Source organism: Neolamprologus brichardi, chromosome 3, assembly GCF_056152115.1.
Source record: "Neolamprologus brichardi isolate AB-2024 chromosome 3, ASM5615211v1, whole genome shotgun sequence".
NCBI classification, from domain to species: domain Eukaryota; kingdom Metazoa; phylum Chordata; class Actinopteri; order Cichliformes; family Cichlidae; genus Neolamprologus; species Neolamprologus brichardi.
In genome coordinates, this window is record NC_142106.1 from 61372245 (window position 1) to 61394455 (window position 22211).

Below are 22211 nucleotides of genomic sequence, written 5' to 3' on the forward strand. Positions count from 1 at the left end.
AAGTGCAGACTGAGAGTGGATCACATGATGTTTAAGGTGTGTCATGTGACATGTTCAGTGTTGTCACACATGTCTAGATTGTCCCTGATATCATAACTGCTTAAACACTGATGATTATATTTGAAGAATTATTACTGATGGCAGCAAAGTTTGAATGGAGCTCTCTGTCTGTGCTGATTTGTCGCCCTCTGGAGGTCAAAGCACAAACTGCATGATGTCACTGTAACCACCACAGAGACAGGAAGTGTTTTTATGACTGAAACACTGAAATGATGCTAACGGCTGTCGTTAGGCTCACTGACAGCAGCGCTGATGTGTTCATGTCAAACACTGGCTCAGGTCAGACTCCTGCATCCTTCTCCAGCGTGAGGCCGCCCTCAGACCCACAGGAGCTCTGACCTTTGACCTCCTGACCCTAACCATTTTAGTCTTGTTGCATCTTTAAATGCAAATCCATCCAAACTGTAGCAGAGCAAAAGAAGCTGGAAGTTGTTCTATGAATGATGTTGTTGAAGGAGCTTGGAAAGAAAAGCGTCTGGACTTCTTTAAGTTGCTTGAAGAGGGACTTGGACGTCTTAACGCCCACTCACATCCTGGGACATTTGATCACAGGAAATCACATGATAGCGTGGGGCTAGATCTTACAATGGGTTCACCCAAAACCTTGGCTGATTGAGACTCACAACCGTTTTCACACCTTGGCTCGTGTGATTAGGTAGAGGATCAACAGGGGCTCCATGTCCCTGAATTTAAACTGAATCTAAACACACCGTGCACAATGCCAAGTTAGATAAGGGTTAAAAGAACAAGATAAGAATAAATAAAAAGATAAAATAAGGATAAAAAATAACTTAAAAAAATAAAATAAAATAAAAACATAAATAACTGCAAATAAGTACAAATAAGTAACTGAAGACACGTGTGGTCTGCAGATGTCGATGTACATGGATGTACAAAGGAGTTTAATGTGCAAAATGAACTTAGTGTGCAAAGTGACCTGATGTGCAAACTGCAGTTTGAGGTCGGTCAGCTGTTCAGGAGTCTGATAGCAGTGGGGAAGATGGAGTTGTTGAGTCTGGATGTTCTAGATTTCACACTTCTGAACCTTCGTCTCGAGGGCAGAGGTGTGTCTCTCCTCTGGACTCTGTGATGGTAGCTGCTCTGCAGAGAGGGCAGCGGGGTCCTGATGATCTTCTCCACAGTTGTTATCACTCTCTGCAGGCGTTTGTGGTTTGCAGTAGTGCTGCCGCACCATGCAGTGATGCAGCTGGTCAGGGTGCTCTCCACAGTGCAGCTGTAGAACCTGCTGAGGATCTTGGCCAACATACTGTCGGATTATAATATTATTTTATGCCATGTTAGACCCTTACTTAAAGATTGTGAATTATTATGTAGTTTTAGTTTGCATTATTCTCCTGAATTAGAAGAAGGTGATAACTATTACGTTTGGTAAACTGATTTGCATTACATTAGACTGTTGATGTATTGTGAATGAATGATATTGTTTTATGATGCATTATACTGTTATAAGAAATACTGTTTGCAGAAAGTCATCGCCTTATTTGTCTGGTTAGAAGAGAACAGAGCATACTGCCCCATCTCATCAGGAGCAGATAAACAGGGAGCCAAGATCGTAGCTTAGGCGCTGTGTGAGAGAAAGAATGTGAATGTTTAGGCTTTTATGATTAGGTGGGGGCCACTAGAGGCTATAAGAGTTTGATCAAGGCTCCACCATTTTGAGATCTGATGCTGTCTGCTGTATGGTGTCCATCTCCCACGCGTGTGTTCATTAAATCATCGTTTGACTCAACCCGGCCGGACCAGTGTTGTTATTTTGGTTTTCCTCTTGTATCCATCCCCAATATTTGAATCCGTAACAATACAAATCACTCCCTGGTGGTCACATGACTTTATAACATAACAAGAGTCATGTTACAAGAGTTTCATGCTGTGGCCTAAAATGTCAAAATGGTTGAATGTGGTGGAGTAAAAATGTGAGATATCAACTACTTTTCTTCAATATGAAATGTTTGCAGGGCCTGACAGGAAGTGGACGGACGCTCTGATCACTTCCTGTTTGCTGAAGTGGATTTTCAGTTGTTTAAAAACCAAAGGCTTGTTTTAAAAGACAGTTTAAATGGGACTGAGGGAATGACGTGTTTGCACTGCAGTTTATATCCAACAACATAATCTAAAACATGACCTGGAACACCCCCAACACATCTGGAGAGCACTGAACTCTGAGAAAGCAGAAAGTGTGTAAATCCATGACTCCATAACCACAGACTGGGCTCTCTTTAAAAGCTGGAGATGAAATTCTCACTCACTGGGACACATCTGCACCATGGAGCGGTCCCATCAAAACATTATCTCAGGACACCACGAGCAACACACTGGAGAGGGGAATCATAGCCAGAGACTCAACTTTGTCTCTGTTTTCTTTGTACTATTGTAGGGTCTTTACCTTACAATGGAACAAAAACAGAAGGTAAAGAGGCGGGAACAAAAATCCTGGGAGACTGCCAACAAGCCGACTGTTTTCTGAAATCACACCCTGCACCGCACTTACGGTGTGTTCACACCAACGCAACCAGAGCGTCAGGTTTACATGTAAAGTCAATGTAGAAGCGTGATGACCCGTGATTGCAGGTCCTGCAAAAATTCGGAAGCAGGTTTGCGTCGCGAAAACGCAAGAAACGCGCGTCACAGCAGTGCGTCACAGATGCATCTGGAGATCAGCACACTGCATTCTTATGCAGTCCTATGCTAAAGGCTGATCTAAAGAACTCCTCACAGGAGTTACAGTTATAACTTCTGGTCCCCCCTACAGTAAACAACCCCACAATGGAAATACACTAGTACAGTGGCCAAGGGTGGCCCCTGACCCCCATCTCCATTTATGGTAGTGCCCGTTTGCCCTTTGTCTGCTCCTCAGCCTCAGTAACTCTTGCTACTGTCCTGGGGGTGGGGTTGATTGTCCTATTTTGAGGCCTATTTTGTATCCTTACACCCATTAACACAATATTATAATGTTGCAAGCAATCACAACTATATTCTCTTTAACTTTGATGTACATTAAGGAATCTATTCTCAACACTGGTAAGTTCATTCATTTCGCTTCATTTGGAAATAGACACTTGCACCGCGAGGGAAAAAGGCGCACGAAAGTGGCAGGCAGATGAAGACAAAACGCGGGTACGGCGAGGACATCCTTTACGCCGCTGCTCTGCTCTCCACAGTAAATAGAGAAGGGAGACTCTCTCTTCAAACGCTAGCTCGACAGCTGCCATCTAGCAAAGATACCATCTGGCACAACTTCCTCCCACGTTCCTCCCACATTTCCTGTTCACGCGCGTCAAAATGACATATTTTGACACGCGAAGAATTCGCGTTGGACACGCGTCAATGTGCAAATTTGCACACGTCAAGTTAGGGGCGTCTGGCGCGTTTTGATCACGTCTATCGCGTTCAGTGTGAACACACCGTAAAATACCACAGCTCTAAGATGGAGGCTGATTAGAAGCAGATGGCAGAGCGATCAAGTGCAGGTGAGACCACAGCTGTGCGGAGGAGCTTCCGGGTGGAAGGCCATCCGAGCCACGCCCTCCCCGGAAGCGTGAACTTCCGTAAACAAACCCCGTGGCTGGGAGAGAGGAGAAACAGGGAGATAATACACACAAAGGTGAGGTCATGTAATTTGATTACCGGTCTGGCAGGGATTATGGTGTTAAAAGCAGAGCTAAAATCAGTAAAGACAAGGCTGATGTAACTGTCCTGTTGTTCTAAGTGAGCTACGGTTGTATGGAGGGCTATGGCATCCTGAACTGTTCTTCCTGTGAACTGAGGATCGAATGTGTGAGTTCTGACCAGTTTCTCGAGACACTTCGAGATGACTGGAGTAAGACCCACTGGCTCTGCGAGGCGCTAGAAAACTAAATGAAATGTTTATTAAGGGAGAAATGTTTCAGGAATCTGGGTTGATAGTTTATCTGAAGCAACATCACATCATAAACACTCCCACCTCTGACCCAACTACCCAACCACAGCAGAGCGCTACTCTGGCAGGTCCAGCGTCAGCGCCTGTAAACTGTCAGTGTTGATTGGTCTGGGTCAAACAAACTGGTGGTTGGTAACCAGCAACAGCACTTCAATGACGGGCACAAGAAGCTCTCTTTAAAAAGAAGAGTGAGGAGGTGCAGAAGGAGCTGCCTCCAGTCTGTAAGTGCTTCTGAACGTTAGCACTGCTAACACCTGCCTGCCCCACTGCCCACCCCCGGATCCTTACAGACTTACTCTCTGGACGCTCCCTGTTGCTCTCCCAGATCTCTTACCCCTCCATGCCTCGCCTGCTCCCACAAAGAAGTAAGACTGTTTTCAAATTCACACTTTTCTCACTGCAGTAATGGCTGGAACACCTGCTAACCCCTGTCTCCCTCCTTGCAGTGACTTTGAGAATTTTCTGCCTCCTAATTCCTCGCTGGCCACATCTCTCGGTTCCTGCAGTGGACGTTACCCGGTGTCAGGTTCCTCACTCGGGTCTGCGAGAGCCCCAAGACTCCCTCATGGACCCCACCTCCCAGTTAGACACAGTGATTACAAAGCACCCTGTTTCTCAGTCTGTGTTGTGTTGTCTGTAAGCATACAAGTTACGTTCAATGTGTCATAGAGGCACTTGAGTAGTCTCATAGAAATGAGGTAGCGCTCACAGTAAAGTGTTTGTATTCTCATGTTAGTGTTCTCATTGAAGAAGTCAAGCTGAGCTCACAGTATAGCAGTGGTATGCTCATTCTTAGTATCTTCATAGAAGTCAGGCTGTGTTTTCACTTTAGTAGTTCTATAGTTGTTCACAGTAATTCTCAGAAAGGTTTAAGTTATTGAATTATTTCCCGCTTAATCGTTGTGTTTTGTAATTATTGCATTCTTGTTCACTTTGTGTTTTCTCTCAGACTCTGTTTGCTTCGCTCATACGCTCTGCGTCTCTGAGTGGTTTTCGCATCTGAGTCCATTCACCTGTGTCTAGCTTTCTGGCTGTGACATAAAGCGCTCATGATTCCCAGTAAAAGACTTCTACAAGAAATATGTGTTCAGTCTGTGTGCATGTCTGTGTGTTTAAAGTCTGCATAAAGATATGCGCGGTATGAAAAGGGACGAAAACAAAAACAAAAAACGCTTGGACACTGCTAGCACAGGGCGCCTACACAAACGCAAAGCAGGAGATGAAGCATCGCTGAATATGTTTCCAAACCAACTTCATTCTAAACCAAAGACTAGAAAATATGTTGAAGCAAATCTTCCCTTTGGTTTCACCTACACAAGTGCCGAGGTAGGTCTCCCTGCAGGATTTTTCTTGTAAAACAAAGGGGGGTCCAGCGAAAAAAGTTTGGGAACCGCTTTCCTAATGCAACACTGCACACACCGCCATGGAGCTGCTCAGTGTTAAATAGTAACAGAGTAACACCCCTGACCTGTGCAAGGACATAATTTTAAGAGACTATTCAATCAATAATCAATAACATTGTTGCCTTTTTTTCAGGAAACTGTTTAAAAACCAGCAATCACAAATCTGAGGACTATTAAACACTTCATGACTCTTGTTTTTGAACGGCCTGCTCGATGAAGATCACAGAGAATAGTGTTGTAGTTCAGCCTGACCAGATCTGAACTGGTCAGGCTGAACTGACCAGATGGTGGCAGTATAACAGTCACAGCATTCCTCAGCTGCTTTCAGGTTTCATTTGCTCTAACATTTAATTTAACGTTATTTTTACAGACAACAGCTTTGTCAGGTGGTTACAGGGTTGTGTGGTTATTATTTCACTCGGTTCATGTAATGACCCTGACTGCGTGGCACAGACTGGACAGCAGGTGGCGCTCTTCACTTCTTTGATCATTCAGCAGGTGAGAAAGAGAAGTGTTTTTTTTCCATGTCCAACATAAGGATAAAAATGTTAACCACCTAAAATTTGTAAACAGGGTAAACAGCATCCTGTCATAATGTCTGGCTGGTTCTTTAAACCTCTATAAACTTTGTTATTACTGATTTTGACTTGTGTAATTGATGGTAGCTACTAAGGCACATTAGCATAACTGCTGATCTTTGGACTAAGAACATGTTTTTTTAAGTTAATTTAAAGGCAGAATCAGAGTTTGAAACAACATTCAGAACTGCAGTTAACCTGTGTTTCATTCAGGTGCTGCAAACACATCAGCCGTTCCAGGACAAATTTCCAGCTCATGAATGCTGAAGATCTCACCAGTTCCCTGGGAAAACATCAGCCTTCAGCTGCAGTAGAGAAAATCCATGACTTCTAAAAGTTGATGGAGCTTCTAATTCTTTAGTTTTCTAAGAATCTGAACTGCTTCAGGTGGAGCACTTTAGCTCTTTGACTGTGATCAGAAAGAAAGTCCATCACTCTGTGAGAACTTTCAGTGTGAAACTTTAGAAACAAAGTATACCGAGCTTAAAGAAAATGATCCTGGTAAAATCACATAAATTGCTGCAAAAACGTACTAATAAATACATGCATGTAGTTGTAAAGAGTCTGCAGAGTTCCATATGTTGGTCCATGTGAAGAACAGAGCTACATAACTGATGGTGCCAGCTCTGTACAAGAGTCAGAAACAGCTCCGTTCAGTTTCAGGGTGTGGTGGAAATTGGTGAGGATTTCATCTAAGGAGTCGTCTTTGGCCACCTGCTCCACAACCTGACCGACTCCGCTCTCTAACATGTGGTAATACCGCCTCAACTCTTCCAGCTCAGACCTCATCCATTCCTCCACATGCTGTTTCTCCTCCTGAGCCTCCATCAGCTTCTTCTTGTACTCTGACTCCACAGTTTTCATTTCCTCCTCGAGCTTCTTCTTGAAGAACCATGAGCTCCGACTCTCTCCTCTTTATCCAATTTATCCAGTCTTTATCCAATCCAGTTGTATCCAATGCAGACTCTGCTGCAACCACATCTTCTCAGGACACCATTATTCTCAAAAGGCAGAAGTTCACAGAACGTTGTGAGCCAAAGCTGTTCCCCACAGTCTGCATATGAAACTGAAATGTACCTGGAAAGAGCCACCGAGGAGTATAAAAAGAGTGGAAATCTTCTGCCCACCTCCAAAGTAAAGACTGACATTCTCGAGAAGTTGGCTGAAACTGTATTGTCAATTATGGCCTATTCTTCCTATTATTTTGGGGCGAGCACTAGTGAAGAATTTCAGTGCATACAATCTAAATTAAACAGAAAAATGTTATATTATAAATTTTGTATATGTTTTATATTCCACAATAAAATCAATTACTGTTTGAATGTTGTCTTTGTGAAATTGATTCATTTTACTCAGAAAAGAAGTTAATTTGATTTTCTCTTACTATTCAGTCATTAATTATAAAGTTTAATTGGAAAATTAGTGAATCCGATTTGAGTTTTAATTAAAAACAAAAAGTTTTAATTTTTTTTTAATGGATATTTTAGTCATTTTTTACTAAACCTTTGCCAGATCGTTAGTAAATTCAAAGTAATTTTTCTCAGAGATTCATTTCAAATGAACTAATTTTTTGTTACAATTTTAACCTTCAATTTGAGATTTTGTCCATAAATTCAACACATATTTACAAGAGAATGTTAATAATATATATTATTGTTTTTTGTTGAAATTTAATTAACATTTTATCTAAATTTTACATAAATCACTTGAAATTAAAATCTACTTAAGTAAATTAAGTGTCACGTTGTTGCCATAGGTTTTTTTAAGTAACCTCTAGTCACAGTTTTTACAGCACATACAGAGAAATGTAGACAGGATGTGCAGCCAGTGCAGTAAATGGTCTAAATATCAGCTCTTTAGAAAATGATCCTGATGAACATGAAACTAACATCCAATGAGAAACACAGCTTCCTTGTTTCATGTCCAATAACAATCAATGAAGAGCTAATAAAGAGCTGTTCTATTGTAAAATGCTGAGATGATTATTAGACAGAACCCAGCGGCTCACCAAAAGCCTGCATTGAAAATCTATATGAAAGTAATCTATGCTCATATATGGCAAAATCCTTTAACTGTCACTGTGTTTTTCATCTGTGCTATTGTTGGTTGGACAAGTTTGTAAATGACAAAGAGCTCAGTGGACTTTGACTCCATCAAATCCTGTTAGATGTTTGGATTGTTTTTCCTTCACAGCTTTGTGATGAAGGCTAAAGAACAGAGATATGAACTATTGCCAATATGAATCCTGATGGCATGACGTGGGCATAGACCCACCAAAGCAACACTCAGCTCACCTCATTCCAGGCGCTTGTCTGCTGGAGACCATGAGCCTTGTTAGTCACACATTAGCACCGTGGTAGGAAACAGCCTCCATCATTTCATTAGATCTGAATTTGGACTGTTTCCCTCTGGATGAACCAAGTCTGTCAAATCTATTGATCCAACACAAACTATCACATTGGCTCACAGTCAGATTGGCTTTGTATGGATGGTGTAACAGGGGGCTGGGAAAGGATGCTGAAAGCTGAATATAATACAGAACAATAACAGGACATATAATAATGTAGCAAACATGATCTTCAACAGGCACACTTCTATTATTCATGATCACAAACACAAAGAACTTGTGCAGCCCTGATATCAGCCCTAATATATGAGTGTGTTTGCCCAAAGATTGAAACAGCATCAACATGACAGCTGTAAGAAATCTTCTCTCAGCCTTGTTTGGCAGAAGATCCCTGCAACAAAGATTGTAGCTGAAAGATGACGTGTGTAAAGTTTGCTCTTTGGGAGGGTTGAGGCTGTTTTTAGACCTTTGATAGTTTCCAATCCAGTTCTGAAAGACACAAATAAAAACAACATCATTAAGATCAGATCATGGAGCTGTTTCCTGCCTTGTTTCTATCTTCACATTACAAGACTTTACTACAATAAAGATGCTGACATGTATCTGTAGCAACAACATCATTGAATCTATAACAACTGGAGCCAAACCAGTGGCTCTGCTGGGATCACTGGTGAGCCAACACTTCCTTGTTGGATGCAGATTTCAGGGCTTCCTTTTGCTCCTCCGTTATAACTGTTCTCTCTTCTCAACAAATGATGACACAAAGGAATCAGCAGTGACAAAGATGATGCTGAAGAGAAGCACACATTTCACACATATAACAGACCAGTCCAGTTACACACACCTCTGCTTGACATTAGGCCTCAAACAAAGACACAAAACACTAACTTGACTCTAAATAGAAGAAACGAGCAGCTTTTTCTGTTCTGTGCTTATTTATATTTGACACACATGCTTCTCTTTGTGCAAACACACATTGCACTATAAGGGTAACCTAGCACACAATGATTGGACAGCACAGTGATGATGCTGGGAGATCCTATACGAAGCAACACAGAAACACTGAGAACAAAACTTGAAACATTGATTATATTGAGATAAGCAACCAATCTGCTCCTTTGTGGCTGTTTAAAACAGCCTTAAATAACTGTTGTTATATTTGTTGCAGTTTCTGCTCCTCTTGGACAGACGACTCTTGAAAAGACATTTTTGAATTTCAATTTTTAACTGGATAAATATCGGATATATAAACGTCTGCAACAAACTGATTCCAGCTTCTACCTCATGATAGGAATGTTTTTGTGGCTCAAGATGACCTGATATCTTTCATGATGGACACATTTGACACATGTTTCACATATTATAGACCAACAAGTTATTCATAGCAGTTTAAATACGGGGAGTCACTTTTGGGCCCAGCAGATAAAACAGAGCCAATATTTCCTTCTTTATTTAAGTGACGTGTGTCACAGATGTGACCTAGTAAAGTGTAGCTGAACATTAGTAACGTTATTAACACTCTCAGCTCGTCCTTGTTCCAGACCTGAAGATCCTCTTCTTTCATTCAGCAGCAGCTTCAGGTCTCTGATGGTCCAGGGCTTGTTGTTGGGAAACAGCCCTGCTGGGATGATGGTGTCCTCACAGAAACAGTCAGTGATCTCCATCACAGAGCACGTCCCAGTCTGCAGTCTCAGTCCTGCAGGGCCTCGCTGGCTTCCTGACTCCACCCAGTCAACAACAGGAAGTGTTTGAAGTGCAGGAACAAACTGAGGCTGTGGTCAAACAGGAGTTTTGATCTCCTCGCTCTGACTCTCACTGCGGCCCCGCTGCTGTGTCAACATGTGTTTGTGCTAAACAATGATGGAAAGTGTTATAAATGACTTGTTGGCCTCTGATCTGTCACAAACAGCTGAAACGTGTCTCATGAGTCACATGAAGGTTTTTGACAGAAAGGACAAAAAGTAGCTGCAGTCAGTTTGTGTCATTTTTATATTTATTCATCTGGGAGAAAAATCTGAGGGACATTAAAAATGTGTTTTCAACAGAGACAAGAACATAAATATAACAGAACAGGTAAATGAACATATTTCAAGTAAACAGCTGGACTGATCAGGTCCAAACACACAGTGATAAACTTGTCAAACAGCTGTCATATCTTTATATAGAAGCTCTTTATAAATCCTGTTCACTGCAGTCTGTTTACTAATAATGTCAAACTGTTAGAAACACAGAAACATCAGAATCGTCTTTGTTCACATAAACCTGTCTGGGATCCTTTGTTGTTCTTTTGATGCAGAGTTACATTATAAATATAAAGAGTTATTTCAGAGTCTCATCAGTTTTCCTACATGTCTTTATTGAACACATCAGCAGGGCTGAAGCTCTCATGTTAAACACACACTGATCTATGGACACATTCATGTGTTTCTAACAGAACCAGGCTGTTATCAGCCCTGCACTAACATTATGTCACACACACTGAATGTAACAGTGACAGTTTACATCATCACACAATCAGCTGTGATTGTTTCACTGTCATCAAACTAGTCAACAGGAAGTAGAATCAATAGAAACCAATCATTTACTGACAGCATGTCTGATGTAAATAAGTGCAGATTATGTATGAAGTATAACTGCACACAGTAACTGTATTACAATAAGGACTTAACAGCGCCCTCTGCTGGAGTGTTTCAGTACTGCGTTAACTAGAATACACCACCTCCTCCTCCTCCTCACACCACCTGCTACAGCTCTACTCTTCTATGACTACAGTCGTCCACAGCACTGATGTGAGGTCACATGGTTCATATGTAAGGAGCACAGAGACGTCCTAGCAGCTGACCTCAGGTCAGTTTAATGACTGTGAGCAGCAGCTGTGTTATTGTCACTGTGACAGGGAGACACTCTCAGACACAGCGCTCATGTCAGCTTGTTCTCATGCAGATGGATCAGGAGCTCCATGTTTGTCTATCTGTTTGAATCATGATGTGTTTGTGCCATCAGAGTCTGTCATGAGTACTCAGGGTTTCACAGCAGCTCTTCTGAATGCTGACGAGGACTCCAACCTCATGTTTCACCTCTCTGAGCTTCTGATGTCTGTGAACACTCGTGTTTCTTCTCTGGGCTCATCTGGACAAAAACACCTTTCTGTGTTTGGCTCCAGCCTCATTCTGACTGACAGGAAGTGTGTTATCCATGAGCTGCACTTCTGTGAGAAAGTTTCCTGCTGTGTTTCCTGTCTGTGGACAAACACGAGTGTTTCAGCTGAGGACTTGGTTCCTTCCACCTGTCCATACAGGACATCACGCTGTCTTTTGTTTGATTCCTCTGACTCGTGTATTATGAACTAAATGTATCCTGATACACACAGAGATGGATGAGCAGAGGTCACATGATGAAAGAAAAAACATGGAGTCTTTGATTTATTTAGATATTTATTGATGAATGCAAACAAACCCTGACACTGAACCATCGTCCAGCTTTCACAGAACAAACCTGATCACATGACCTGCTGACCCAAACAGTGAAAAGCTCCATGGCAACAACAACAAACAGCCTCACATATGTTAACAGAGGCTGTTAGAAGCACAGAGTCTTTACAGTCTTTCTCCTGTTTGTACACAGATCTCTGCACATCTTCATCACAGTTACTCACAGACGTGCAGAGTGTGTGGATATCAAAGCTAAGTTTCCACCATGTTTGTAGTCTGTACTGGGACTCATGGAGCATCTCTCTATGAGCACTCAGTGCTTTAAACAGTGAGTCCCAGTTTAACCAGCAGCCTTCACACCACACATCACACAGACATGGAAACTTCAAACCCTCAGACTGAAGACACCATCAGAAATAAATAGATTGTGATGAAGATGAAGAACTGGAACAGTTTGCTGTGGTTTCTTCTGTTCCTGTCAGAAATAAGAGTCTGGCAGCACTTTGCTCTCCTTCCACATGTTTAAGGAGGAAGTGAAGAAGAGCGAGTGAGTCGTCTTCCTCTGTGGGCCCAACATCAGGCAGCAGCCACGTATTTTTAAAAACCCAGCACACTGCTTCAGAAACACTGAGTCAGGTGACCAGAGTCATGTGATCAGTGAGGTCTTCACTCAGGACGTCACAGCTTCAGGACCTGATTCAGAGGTTTATAAGGACGTGGATCATTGGTGCTGATGTTGTGTGAGAGCTGGTGAACCATGGGGAACATAAATAACAACCAGGCCATCAGCAATTCTACCCCCAGCTCTAAAACCTACATAATACACTATACATATAGTTATATAGGTTATAGTATGTTATATATAAACGTAGCTGCAGCAGTTTAATTTGTAGCTTCACGCTGCACTTCATATGTTTGTCCACCAGATGGCAGCACAGAGGCCTGTGTTGGAAAGCTTTGAGTAATGAAGCATTTTCAATCCAAGCTTCAGAAAGCTTCATGTGGTCATCAAGGAAGCAACCAGGAAATATCTGCTGTGTGTAAAAACAGCAACACAAGAATCCAGAATGAAGACAAGAAACTCAAAGCTCACACACAAAACAGGTGGAGCTAATTTTGTGACGTGTTTCTGTAAAAACACCACAGAAGTGAATCATCAAAGTTTCCATGTGAGCTGATGATGCTGCTGCAGTTTCTGTGAACCTCCTGTGACCCCGCCTCCTCATACAGAGACATCTTATTGCTCTTCAAACTGCATCACGTGGACACATGTGATTGTGAACCTGATGAAACCACATGTTCACATCTGTGAGGACAGACTGGACTCTTTGACTGCACCTTGGTTCTCCTCAGAGGTCTGTACAGGAGCATGTCCACCCCCACTGAAGATCTCAGTCACTGTGAAACATAGAAAGCTGCTTGTGTAGCCTCTGCCTCACATGTAGATACAGCTACAGGTTTCTCTGTCAGTCAGACTGAAACAGTGTCCTGATGCTGCATCATTCAGCTCTGTGCCCCAGTCAGCATCACTGTGAGCTACCAGTGTCAGTGTTTCTGCCCTTTTCCTGTAACACTACACTCAGCACAGGCTCAGCTGCTATCCAGTGTTGGACTTTGGCTTCAGCTGCTGTGATAGATCCTCTAACATAGATCAGCTCTGCTACATGTTGTTAGATAAGTGCAGCTGCCTGTCATGTCCTGATGTTTCTCTGGCTCAGCAGCTTCTCCATCAGAGGTTCACATGGAGCTGATCCAGTATCTCCAGTAACTGTGTTCTGTGCCTCACTGGTTCATCCTTCTGTCTGTGTGACGTCAGTCAGATGTTGAAGTTAAACTCTGTAATCTTCACTGTGTCACAGAGTTCAGTGAGTCCCGTTATTCACAGTATCAATCAGATCATCAGAGAACAGCTGATCAGCAATCAGTGGTGCCAACAGCACCTCCTGTGGTGAGAGGATGCAATAATGCAATGTAGCATTTTTACACTCAACACTTCCAGTCATGGAAACTGTCTGTTGGATCTGTTTGACGTTGCTTTCTTGGTTAGAGTTCCTCACAAATGTCCAGATTATTCTTCTAATGAGGCGTCAACCATGTTTTCAGTTCTTTGGAAGAAAACATCGCCCTTTGCCATCCTTACTTTTCTTTGACTTCTTCAAATGCAGCTGAACTCCAGCTGGTATTTTATTGGACTTTGCAGCTGTTTCTGGTCATCAGTTCATTCCTGCAAACCTCTGAACCTGAACAACAATGATGCTGCATTGCTGGCTGATCCCAAAAGGTTGATTCTGTTCATCTGGACGTTTTCACAAACGTTTGCTCACTGATCAGGTGACTTCTTCAGTCTCAGCTGACTGCAGCTTTACAACCTTACAAACAGCACATTTGCACAATGACTGAAACCAGCAGCACCTGATATATATGATACTAATATAATACATATACATATATAATCCATACTAATGATGAAGGATCTGAGCTAACAGTCCATTGTTCATTCAGTGAACTACTCAGTTTATTTTGGGCCTCAGAAATGCTCACTCTGTTTGTACATCACTGTCAGCAATAGACTCATTCTGCTGTGTGGACAGGAACACATGTGACATCACTTCCTGTTTGTTTGTGACTGAAGAGGAAGAACTTTACAAGGAATCATTTAGAAGAGTTTCAAACATCAACTGATTGAATCCATGAATCTGAAAACGTGTTTGTGAGTGAAAGAGACAGACATGTACAGACTGAACTATCTGTTCAACAGTCAGAGTGTTTCTGTAACAGGAGACACTCTTTACACCCCACTCAGCACAGGGACACTGAGGCACCAGGAGACCAAGGAAACCCAAACCCAGGATAAAGAGTTTGAGTGAATGTGGTGTTGAAGGTGTGGAGGTGGATCAGAGTGTCAGAGGAGACTCTGTAGAAGGAAAGAGTGCCAGCAGGACAGTCCACATACACTGCTGCTCTGTTAGAGACAGAGGAGGAGGAGGAGATGTATGTTCCTCTCTTATTGTGCCTGACATAATAACCAAATGTCTCAGAGCAGATCAGACTCCAGGACTGATCATTTCCTCCAAACTCACAGTCATAACTGTTTCCTTTCCTTCTGATGTTTCCGTAACTCACTGATATAAAAACTTTTCCTCTCCACTCGACCTCCCAGTAACAGCGACCAGTCAGACCATTTCTACACAGCAGCTGATAATCATTAAATCTGTCTGGATGATCAGGATATGACTGAACCTCCTCCACACGTGTCACCTTCCTTTTGTTGTCAGACAGTTGGAGCTTTGTGTTCACTGTGTTTGTGTCAATTGTGAGTTGACAGGAATCTGATGGAGAGAACAAACACAATCCAGCTGCAGTTATTGATCCATCATCTGTTTATTGATTGACACTTTGATGATGACTCCTGACATGATAAAGATGGTTGAATGTGTGCTGCTTTGTTTTCATGAATCCCATTAAAAACACACTTACACTTCCTCAGACCTGGTCTCAACCATCGGACTCCAGCAGGCTCCACCCTGAAAGGAGGAGGGGGGTCAGAGCAGCACAGTCAGCAGGCACACATGGCCATTACATGGCTCTCATACACACACTGTTACACACTGAGCTCAAAGCTCGGCTCCACTGTTTTATTCAAAGAAATCTACATTTATTTATCAGCACATTTAAAAACAGCTTGAGCCAAAGTGCTGCACAGAGTAGAGAGAAAATAGGAAACATACACAGTAATTACTATAAAGACTCATCAGAATTGAAAGCTACAGAGTACAAATGTCTTTCCAACCGGGTTTTAAAAATGTCGAGTGTTGGTGACGACCTGATGTGAAGGGCGACTGTTCCAGAGTTTGGCTGCAGCGATCGATAAAGCTCACCTCTGTTTTTACGTCTAGTTATGGTCAGAAGCTACTTATCTGCAGACCTGAGGGCTCGACTTGGATTATTTTGTTAAAGAGAGATAAGATGGAGCCAATCACTCAGAGATTTAAAGACAAACAACAAGATCTGGAAGTGGATTCTACCACGTACTGGTAACCAGTGGAAAAAGCTGGAAAAAGCTGGTGATGGGTCGTCTAGCACAGACCCACCGCTGGAACCAGACAATTCATGAGGGAGAGAACTGTGACAGCGCCGTTCCTTCACTTGACCTCAGTCGCTCTCGTCTGCTCCCTCGTAACACTGCTCTTTATTGAGTTTACATGAATATGCATAAGTTCATTAACATATGACGTCTTACACAGGTATGAACAAAGAGTACCAGTCTGTGCATAGTGTAGGTGTGTGTGTGTGTGTGTGTGTGTGTGTGTGTTCGAGATGTGACCCTGTGACCCCAAAGTTGGTGCTAAGAGTCCAGCGGTCCCCCTAACAAAGGGCTCTTATACTTAACCAGACACAGAGTAGGTGTCCTCCTACACCAGGGGTCTCAAACTCGCGGCCCGTGGGCCCATTGTGGCCTGCAGGATGATAGTTTTTGGCCCCCACCTTAATATGAAAATTTAATGTTAGTTTGATAATGTATGACACTTTACAGTGTTGTGTGCGGAGCTGAATTAACCCACCAATCAGGATGGGATATGGATCTCAGGGGACACCAGCCGGGCTTGATGCAAGCAGGGAAACATTTCTCAATGAGTAAAAGTTACAGCAGCGTTGCCCTGGAGTGTTTCTTTCTTTTCTGTGCCTGGCTGGCTTCCTCCTTTCTATTGGGCAAACGCGGACATTCGCCCCAGCGCGCTGCGTTCACAACACTTCAATAAAAGTTGTTTTTTTTAAGTTGCTGCCCAGCGGGACATTATACGTATATAGATTTATACACACCTCAGTGGGAATTTTAGTTATTTTTTCACAGAGAGAGATCTCATATTAACTCTCAAAGTGATGCATAGGCGGCGGGATAAAAGAAAAGTAATGAACTTAATGTAGCCCAATTTAGTCTGCAGTCACTGTTACGGTCGCTGACCTCTAGTGGCTCTCCCTCTGTAGAAGAGTTTTTTTTCTCCTTTTCTTGTGTTGCAGGTCTGCCTCATGAGCCACAGCTGAGGTGTGTTCCAGCTCGTCAGCCACGGCATATAGTCTGCTATCCTAAACTGCCACACCCCTGCCACTTCCCCCATTTTTGCCAGGGCTGTGAGCTGTAGTGTTTTGGGCAGCGGGCCTTAGTGTGTGTGTGTGTGTGTGTGTGTGTGAGAACTTGAACTCTGTAAAACTTTGGTTGTCTTTCTTTTATTGTAAGCAAAGGTGTGCCCTTACTGTGTTATTTAGTTCATCGTTGTGGAAGCAGGTAGGGGTTCTCTGCCATTTTTGTTTCAACTGTTTTCTCCTGTTTTTGGTTAGGCAGGGAGCTCAGCCATTGTATTTTGTTTTGGTTAGAGAGTACTGGGTTTAATTATTAGCTAAAGGGGGTGTTTTGGCTTTGGAGACCCTGAAGAAAAGAGCTTCCCTGTGTTTATTTTTACTGCAGTAGTTTTTGGAAATAAATCATGTTTACTGACATCTATTCTCCAGTAGTTTATCTTTTCTCTTTCACTTTGTGTTACCCCTCACCCCAGTCAGCACTTCGTTTTTAAGTGGGGCGTAACATAAGTGGGGGCTCGTCCGGGATTAATTTTGGATATGGCACAGTTTAGCCTGGGTGATTTTATAGGTAAGCCTGCGTTGGACCAGCTTGATGCATGTAGGAAGGAGGATTTATGTGCTGTTGCCGCGCATTATGAAATCCCTGTGGCTAAGTCCATGAAGAAGAGCGAGTTGAAGTCTCTTGTTGTCAGTGGGTTGGTTGGGAAAAGTGTGTTCCCTTTAGACGTGGACTCGGGGGATGCCGCGTCGGTCCTCGAAACCCCTGATCAGTCTAAGGTTTGTGCTGAGGAGGGGGCGGGGACACCAACGATGGTCAAACCGGGTGGGGGGAAAGCCACCAGCCTCTCTTCCACGGTTTGAGGCCTTCTCTGTCGAATCCAGTAATCCCAGTGTTAGTGCACGCTTAAAGGTACGTTTGGCTCGACTTGAACTTGAGGCCAAAGAAAGGGAACGTAAGGATGAGCTTGCGTTCAAGCTAAAGTGTCGGCAGTTAGAAGCTGAGACATCTATTAGGTTGCGTCACCTGGAGTTGCAAGCTAACAAATTGTCTCCTGAGCCTTTGCTCCACCTTCAGTGAAGGATGAAGATAACGATGGTAATCCTTCAGATAATTCTCCCCCTGCTCCTGCACCTCCAACATTTGATGTAGGCAAAAACATTGCCCTAGTTCCACCATTCAGGGAGATTGAGGTGGAGGCCTATTTTAATGCGTTTGAGCGAATTGCTATGGCTTTACATTGGCCCAAGGAGGTTTGGCCCCTTTTGCTTCAGTCCAAATTAATTGGTAAAGCACAGGAAGTATGCGCAGCTCTCACTATCGAGGACAGTCTTGTGTATGACAATATCAAAAGCGCTATACTCAAAGCCTATGAGTTGGTGCCTGAAGCTTACAGGCAGCGTTTCAGGACCCTGAGGAAATCCACTGCTCAAACATTCCTTGAGTTTGCAAGGGAAAAAGGGATACTATTTGATAGGTGGTGTCAAGCAAGCAAAGTTTCAGGGTTTAACGCACTGCATGAACTGATATTGTTTGAGGAATTCAAAAACTGTGTTCCTGACCGTACAGTGCTGTACCTGAATGAACAAAAAGTCGCCACTTTGCAGGGGGCAGCTGTCTTGGCAGAAGAATTCGCTTTGACGCAAGAAAGCGTGTTTGCGGTTAAATCCGAATCACACTATCATGAACAAATGAAAAAGGACACAAAGCCGCACCCTCAACCTAGGGGTTCTTCGAGTTCCAAGTCTGATAGACAATGTTTTTACTGTCACAAAGTGGGGCATATAGTTTCTGAGTGTTTGGCTCTTAAACGTAAACAAGTGCCCCAGCAATTAAAACAAGCTAAAGGGGTTGGCCTAGTCAAGTCGCTGAGCTCCCCCTCTCATGTGACCATGAGTGAACCTGATAAGTGTTTTAAACCCTTCATTTTTGATGGTTATGTCTCCTTAACAGGGTTTCCTGGGGATCAGAAGCCCGTGAGAATACTGAGGGACACGGGTGGCTCACAATCATTTCTATTCAATTCAATTCAATTTTATTTATATAGCGCCAAATCACAACAAATGTCGCCTCAAGGCGCTTCATAGATACAGAGAAAAGCCCAACAATCATATGACCCCCTATGAGCAAGCACTTTGGCGACAGTGGGAAGGAAAAACTCCCTTTTAACAGGAAGAAACCTCCGGCAGAACCAGGCTCAGGGAGGGGCGGCCATCTGCTGCGACCGGTTGGGGTGAGAGAAGGAAGACAGGATAAAAGACATGCTGTGGAAGAGAGACAGAGATTAATAACAGATATGATTCAATACAGAGAGGTCTGTTAATACATAGTGAGTGAGAAAGGTGACTGGAAAGGAAAAACTCAATGCATCATGGGAATCCCCCGGCAGCCTACATCTATTGCAGCATAACTAAGGGAGGATTCAGGGTCACCTGGTCCAGCCCTAACTATATGCTTTAGCAAAAAGGAAAGTTTTAAGCCTAATCTTAAAAGTAGAGATAGTGTCTGTCTCCCGAATCCAAACTGGAAGCTGGTTCCACAGAAGAGGGGCCTGAAAACTGAAGGCTCTCCCTCCCATTCTACTTTTAAATACTCTAGGAACAACAAGTAGGCCTGCAGAGCGAGAGCGAAGTGCTCTAATAGGGTAATATGGTACTACAAGGTCATTAAGATAAGATGGGGCCTGATTATTTAAGACCTTGTATGTGAGGAGCAGGATTTTGAATTCAATTCTGGATTTAACAGGAAGCCAATGAAGGGAAGCCAAAACAGGAGAAATATGCTCTCTCTTTCTAGTCCCTGTCAGGACTCTTGCTGCAGCATTTTGGATTAACTGAAGGCTTTTCAGTGAGTTTTTTGGACATCCTGATAATAATGAATTGCAGTAGTCCAGCCTGGAAGTAATAAATGCATGAACTAGTTTTTCAGCGTCACTCTGAGACAGGATATTTCTAATTTTAGAGATGTTGCGCAAATGGAAGAACGCAGTCTTACATATTTGTTTAATATGTGCGTTGAAGGACATATCCTGGTCGAAAATGACTCCAAGGTTCCTCACAGTGTTACTGGAGGCCAAGGTAATGCCATCCAGAGTAAGAATCTGGTTAGATACCATATTTCTAAGCTTTTCAGCGCCGAGTACAATGACCTCAGATTTATCTGAGTTAAGAAGCAGAAAGTTAGTGGCCATCCAAGTCTTTATGTCTTTAAGACATTCCTGCAGTTTAACTAATTGGTGTGTGTTATCTGGCTTCATGGACAGATAGAGCTGAGTGTCAACTGCATAGCAGTGAAAATGTATGCTATGTCTTCTAATGATGCTGCCTAGGGGAAGCATGTATAATGTAAACAGAATTGGTTCTAGCACTGAACCCTGTGGAACTCCATAATTAACCTCAGTGTGTGAAGAGGACTCTCCATTTACATGCACAAATTGGAGTCTATTAGATAGATATGATACAAACCACTGCAGTGCAATACCTGTAATACCTACAGCATGTTCTAATCGCTCTAATAGGATATTATGGTCAACAGTATCGAATGCTGCACTAAGGTCAAGAAGGACAAGCACAGAGATGAGTCCACTGTCAGAGGCCATAAGAAGATCATTTGTAACCTTCACTAAAGCTGTTTCTGTGCTGTGATGAACTCTGAAACCTGACTGAAACTCTTCAAATAAACCATTCCTCTGCAGATGATCTGTTAGCTGTTTGACAACTACTCTTTCAAGGATTTTTGATATGAAAGGAAGGTTGGAGATTGGCCTATAATTAGCTAAGACTGCTGGGTCTAGAGATGGCTTTTTGAGTAAAGGTTTAACTGCAGCCACCTTGAAGGCCTGTGGTACATAGCCGATTATTAGAGATAGGTTGATCATATATAAGATCGAAGAATTAATCAATGGCAGGACTTCTTTGAGCAGTTTTGTAGGAATGGGGTCTAAAAGACACGTTGATGGTTTGGAGGAAGTAATTATTGAAGTTAACTCAGAAAGATCGATTGGAGAAAAAGAGTCTAACTTAACATCAATGGTACTAAGAGTAGCTGTAGATAATATTACATCTGTGGGATGATTATTGGTAATTTTTTCTCTAATGATAAAAATTTTATTTGTGAAGAAGTTCATGAAGTTCTATTGGCCGATGTTTTGCCAGTCAGTGATGAGTCATCTTGTAACGCGAGTACAATACTGCAAGCTATTGGGATGGCCTACATACCTGCACCATTACATTGTGTTCATGTGCAGTCAAAGTTAGCCTCTGGATTTTTCAAGGTTGCAGTGAGAAGCTCATTTCCTATTCAGGTTGAGTTTATAATGGGAAATGATATTGCTGGGGACAAGGTACTCCCTGTTCTTGAAGTGGTGGATAAACCCAGCTGTATCCCAGAAGAGGATGAGCTGTTGAAATCCCACCCTGATGTGTTTTCTGTCAGTGTTCTTACCAGGTCGCAAGCTCGTAAGCTGGAGGAAGTGAACCTGAGTGAGACTGTTCTTGGATCTGTTCTAACTGGGGACAGAGAGCTGGCTGTTAGCCCTGCTAAATCAGCACTCGATGAACGGGGTCTGACTACTCTGAGGTTCTTCCTTTGCCCGTCTCACGTGCGTGTTTGAGCCATGCTCAGGAAAAGGATGAGTCACTCGTTAAGTGTTTTAAAGAGGCAAGCGAGTTAACAAACAATAAAAAGGCACACAGGTTTTATCTTGAGGATGGGTTACTGCTACGGAAGTGGGTCTCAAGACCTGCATTACAGCAGGAAGGAGGTGATGAGGGTTGGGGGGTGGTACGCCAAATAGTCATTTGGCGTACCACCCCCCAGGGTGGCATATTGCAGCTTGCGCATGAACACCCATGGTCAGGTCATTTAGGAATCACTAAAACCTATGACTGCGTTCTTCAGCACTTTTTCTGGCCAGGTCTGAAGAAAGACGTTGCCAAGTTCTGCAAAACATGCCAGGTTTGCCAAATTGTGGGTTAACCTAATCAGACGGTGCCACCTGCTCCTCTTAAACCCATCACGGTAGTTGCGGAGCCTTTTGAGCGTGTTTTAGTGGACTGTGTGGGTCCTCTACCCAGAACAAAAACGGGTAATCAGTTCCTCTTAACAATCATGTGTGCCACAACCCGTTTTCCTGAAGCCATACCACTTCGAAGAATCACTGCTCCCACTGTAATTAAGGCGCTACTTAAATTCTTTTCAACATTTGGACTGCCTAGAGGTGTTCAAACCGACCAAGGCAGCAATTTTCAGTCAAAACTGTTCAAGCAGACTTTACAATCACTTGGTATCAAACACATCCCTTCCAGCCCTTACCATCCCCAGTCACAAGGTGCACTAGAAAGATGGCACCAGACCATAAAGTTGATGATGCGAGAATA

The 22211-nt window shown here is 43.0% G+C and overlaps 1 protein-coding gene across 15 annotated transcripts in view; it reads right to left on the reverse strand.

The window, feature by feature from the left end:
* LOC102777248 (NLR family CARD domain-containing protein 3-like) overlaps positions 1-22211 on the reverse strand; it is a 1099208-nt gene that overhangs the window by 941371 nt on the left and 135626 nt on the right. The window contains exons 3-4 of one of the 15 annotated variants that reach the window (XM_087837889.1): positions 4000-4021; positions 1096-1111 (exon numbers count right to left, since the gene is read on the reverse strand). The exons of 11 other annotated variants lie outside the window; for them this stretch is intronic. In XM_087837889.1, coding sequence (XP_087694015.1) covers positions 1096-1111; positions 4000-4021 — 38 coding nt within the window. Of the gene's footprint in view, positions 1-1095; positions 1112-3999; positions 4022-4369; positions 4386-14541; positions 14555-14909; positions 15086-15233; positions 15281-22211 lie in introns of all 15 variants that reach the window. 3 more of the 15 variants (XM_087837894.1, XM_087837897.1, XM_087837905.1) reach the window with 3 other exon arrangements.